The sequence below is a fragment of the Benincasa hispida genome, chromosome 7 (genome assembly GCF_027475165.1).
Source record: "Benincasa hispida cultivar pf3 chromosome 7, pf3_genome.v1.1, whole genome shotgun sequence".
NCBI lineage: Eukaryota > Viridiplantae > Streptophyta > Magnoliopsida > Cucurbitales > Cucurbitaceae > Benincasa > Benincasa hispida.
In genome coordinates, this window is record NC_143484.1 from 43,593,754 (window position 1) to 43,598,608 (window position 4,855).

Below are 4,855 nucleotides of genomic sequence, written 5' to 3' on the forward strand. Positions count from 1 at the left end.
TAATCTCGCTCTAGCACATCTCGCTTTCGCTCGTCTCGCTCTAGCCCATCTCACTTTCGCTCGAATCGCTCTATCCCATCTCGCTCTAGCCCATCTTGCTTTCACTCGAATCATTTTATCCCATCTCGCTCTCACAAAACTCGTCCACTAACTTGTCTGACTCTAACTATATCTTCTTCGTCCTCAACCAATATAGAACACATCGAAACCCAAAATAAAAAAGAGACGCGACCGATTAAACCCCCAAACCAGTTATGAACGTGACGACCGATCAAACGAAACCAACCTAAAAAGACACAACACAACATGGAAGACAAAAATTAATCACTAATCCCGTAGAGAACTTCGATTACGGCAATAAATGGACGATGGTTTTGCAGAGCGAGATGAACGACACTTGCACGTACAATTTTCCCTAATTTTGAGCAGAGTGGGACGACCATTGAGTTTGAGCGCACTCGTATAGACTAGAGGGACATTTTTGTAATCTCATCCCATGATGACGTAAGCATAGGATCAATTGACATTATATTTTAAAAATGAGTCATTTGACATTTTGGACAAAAAAAAAAAAATTGGGTCATCCGTACAATTTCCTCTAATAACCCCAATTGTTTTCGAATTGAGAAAAGCGATGACGATTTTCCTCTGGTCCAACAGTTATGGGGTCCAACTTCGCCGGCCGTCGCCACATCACCGCTTCCCCCCAAGCTGCAGCAATCGCACAGCTTCATCGGATTTTTCTTCTCCGGAAAACTCCTTCACGGGAGAGACAGAGATTTGAAAGAGCTGGCTTAAGCAGTTCCTCGCACTTCCACCCATGTCTTTGCATTCATTTTCGCTTTCTCTCTCGTTGTCGTCACTCTCATCAGCTCTTTCAAAGTCGGCGATAACCTCGCACGAGGCTTCATTGAGGAGGTATTCCACTGTCAATTTCCATTTTCTAGGGGTTTTTCTTTGATTGGAAATAATCAGTGTTTTTGGTTTGAATTCGCTCAGCAAGTTTTGGTTTGGTCATTATTGTTATTGGTCTTCCCGTGTTTAAATGCCAGTAATGGATTAACATATAGTTACAATATATCGAATAATAGTTGTCTTTTAGGCTGTTTAGGATTGAGCCCATGAGATTATCAGCTGGCTTTATACCATTTGATGTTAGACATCTGTAGTATATTTAGTATTTTGATTAGGTGAACATCGTGTGATTTGATTTGTGGCTTCCAACACATTTGTATTTGATAAGTTGATGCTTTGTCTTGGGTGAGCGCGAGTAATTTTAGGTTTGATACACCTGATCAAATGTAGTCTTCCCCTTTGTTTGTAGTTCTTGGATGTTATTATTATTTATTTTTTGATAATTGGGGGTCGAAGCTTTCCTTCCCTACATCCGGGGCCTGTGCCTGCCCAAGGCACTCGAAAGTTCGAACTTGGGGCCTCTAAGCTGATATGGCCAAGAGACTTCAAGCCCTTACCAATGGGGCCACTCCTAGTGCAATTCCCGGATGTTACTGTTAGCACTATGGGATTATTACACCAAAATTTCAAATTTGTGATTTTAGTCCACAATTTGCTTTCATTAGAATTTATGGTTGTACAAAACGGAGAGGCAAGCTTGTTTGCATTTTAATAAACCGTGGAGTCTATCTAATTGACCTTACTTATACCTAGTATTACATAAGATGTCTGTACACAATGCCTCTGAGTTACTTTTTCCATTAATTCTTATTTCTTATCGAATACATGTTGTAATTCCTATGCCCCTTTTATGGCCCAAGCCTCTTTTATGGCCCGAGAGAACTTTAACTTCCCAACGTACAAGTAACAATAGTGGTGTAACTCATTTGTATCATAACTTTTTTCCCTGTCTTCGAGACCCCAACATCACATGGATGGTGACAATCTTCTTTCAACTTCAATTTCCACATCTTCTTTGCACAACTAAATCATAATTCACCCTGTAGGAAGCATTTGGATCAATTATACGTCCAGTTAATTGTGTCTGGACTACACAAGTGTGGTTTCTTGATAATCAAATTTGTCAATTCATGTTTGCATTTTGGAGATGTTAACTATGCACACAAGGCTTTTCGTGAAGTCGTAGAACCAGATATTTTGTTGTGGAATGCCATCATAAAGGGTTACACTCAGAAGAATATTGCTGGAGGTGCTATCAGAATGTATATGGATATGCAAATGTCACCGGTGTACCCGAATTGCTTCACATTTTTGTATGTGCTTAAAGCATGTGATGGAATGTCAGTCGAAGGAATAGGTAAACAGATGCATGGTCAGACATTTAAATATGGCTTTGGATCAAATGTTTTTGTGCAGAATAGTCTTGTGTCAATGTATGCTAAATTTGGTCAAACCTCATCTGCTAGGATCGTGTTTGATAAGTTGCATGATAGAACTGTTGTTTCGTGGACTTCCATCATTTCGGGGTATGTTCAGAATGGTGATCCCGTGGAAGCATTGAAAATTTTCAAAGAAATGAGACAATGTAATGTAAAGCTTGATTGGATTGTCCTTGTTAGTGTCATGACAGCTTATACGGACGTGGAAGATTTGGGACAAGGAAAGTCCATTCATGGTTTAGTGACTAAATTGGGTCTAGAATTTGAACCCGACATAGTGATATCACTGACTACTATGTATGCAAAACATGGACTGGTGGAAATTGCCAGATTTTTCTTTAATCAGATGGAAAAACCGAATTTAATTTTATGGAATGCTATGATTTCTGGCTATGCAAAAAATGGATATGGTGAAGAAGCAATCAAGCTATTCCACGAGATGATTTCCAAGAATATCAGGGTTGATTCTGTTACTGTGAGGTCTGCTATTCTAGCTGGTGCCCAAGTCGGGTCTCTTAAACTAGCAAGATGGTTGGATGATTATATCTCTGAGAGTGAGTACAGAGACGATACTTTTGTAAACACGTCCCTTGTAGATATGTATGCAAAATGTGGAAGCATATATTTTGCTCGTTGTGTTTTTGATAGAATGGTCGTTAAAGACGTTGTCTTATGGAGTGCAATGATTATGGGGTATGGATTACATGGTCATGGACAAGAAGCCATCAACCATTACAATGAAATGAAGCAAGCTGGAGTTTGTCCAAACGACGTTACTTTTGTTGGTCTCCTCACAGCTTGCAAAAATTCAGGTCTTGTAAAAGAGGGATGGGAGCTTTTCCACCAGATGCAAGACTACGGGATTGAACCACATCACCAGCATTACTCTTGCGTGGTCGATCTTCTAGGACGTGCAGGCTATTTGAATCAAGCTTACGATTTCATCATGAGCATGCCAGTTAAACCTGGAGTTAGTGTTTGGGGGGCTCTTCTGAGTGCTTGCAAGATCCATCGCGAAGTAAGGTTGGGAGAAATTGCTGCAGAACAACTTTTCATATTAGATCCATATAATGCAGGGTATCATGTGCAACTCTCAAACCTCTATGCTTCTGCACATTTATGGACTCATGTGGCGAATGTTCGATTAATGATGACACAGAAAGGATTGAACAAGGACCTTGGTCATAGTTCTATCAAGATCAACGGAAATCTCGAAACGTTTCATGTTGGGGATAGATCACATCCCAGATCAAAGGAAATTTTTGAAGAGCTTGATAGATTAGAGAAAAGATTAAAAGCAGCTGGTTATGTTCCTCATATGGAATCTGTTCTACATGACTTGAATCATGAGGAGATTGAGGAAACTCTTTGTAATCACAGTGAGAGGCTAGCAGTTGCTTATGGTATAATCAGTACTGCTCCTGGAACTACACTTAGAATTACCAAGAATCTCCGGGCATGCGTTAATTGTCATTCGGCAATAAAGCTTATATCGAAGCTTGTCGATAGGGAAATAATTATTCGAGATGCGAAACGTTTTCACCATTTCAAAGATGGAGTTTGTTCATGTGGAGATTTTTGGTGAAGCCTGGTGTTGGTATTTATATTTTCTTCAACTTTACACGTACTGAATTTACTGATTTCCATATTGGCCTATGGCTCTCTGCTAACCTGCCTTGAGTTTAATGTGAAAGGAAGGAAAATCCAAATTTTCTGTAAAATGGTATTAATTTACAAGCTAATAATACTTCTTGATAACATGCATTACTAAAGATTGCAAGTCTTTGACTTTGAGATTTTCATTTTGGAGGGAAAAGAGCTCCCTTGTGCTTGAAGATTGAATATATTTTGCTATCATTTTAAAAGTTGAGGTCGAATTTGGTAACCATTTTGTTTTTTATTTTTAATCTTTGAAAAATTGTATTTTGTTATGTAGTCCTAAGTCCTATATTATGTATGGTAAGTGGACTACTTGAAATTAATTTTTAATAGTATTTTTTATTTTTTAGAATATTAGTCAAAATTTGTGCTATGAACTTTAACGATGTCTAATAGATTTCTAAACTTTCAATGATCAAATAGATATAAACTTCAAAATCTAAGTATTAAACTTAAAATTTAACTTATATTATAAATATTACAAATTATCTATAAAATAGATATCCATTCTTAGTGTCAAAAGTCAAATGTCACTCCTTCTATACCCCATGTTTGTTGCAATGTGTCTTGTAAATATTCTTAATGTCCAAGTAAATCACTTCTTACTTGTCATTTAGTCTACACATAAAGTCATTTGGTGGAGCTCATAAGACATACATATTGGACAAATTCCGTGAAAGTTTGAGAAAGTGGAGAATTTAGAAAAACTTTGATGTAGCCTAAAAGAGATAAAAGAAAAAGTTTCTCCAATAATCAAGATTATTGATCCTTTATTAGAATGGATAATGTCTTTCATATAAGAGGGGGAAGTTCCTATTAATAGGGTTTTACTAGTTTTTTCT

At 37.7% G+C, this 4,855-nt stretch overlaps 1 protein-coding gene across 1 annotated transcript; it reads left to right on the forward strand.

Annotated features, from left to right (window-relative positions):
* Positions 1-624: 624 nt before the first annotated feature.
* Positions 625-4,126, forward strand: MEF22 (mitochondrial editing factor 22). Its single transcript, XM_039037015.2, has 2 exons — positions 625-918; positions 1,962-4,126. The coding sequence occupies exons 1-2, from the start codon at positions 821-823 to the stop codon at positions 3,937-3,939; spliced, it is 2,076 nt and encodes a 691-aa protein (XP_038892943.1). The 5' UTR covers positions 625-820; the 3' UTR covers positions 3,940-4,126.
* The last annotated feature ends 729 nt before the right edge of the window (positions 4,127-4,855 follow it).

Coding starts and splice junctions, on each gene's coding strand:
- MEF22 (XM_039037015.2), top strand. CDS start 821: ATGTCTTTGCATTCATTTTCGCTTTCTCTCTCGTTGTCGTCACTCTCA. Junction 919..1,961: donor CACGAGGCTTCATTGAGGAG/GTATTCCACTGT, acceptor TTCACCCTGTAG/GAAGCATTTGGATCAATTAT.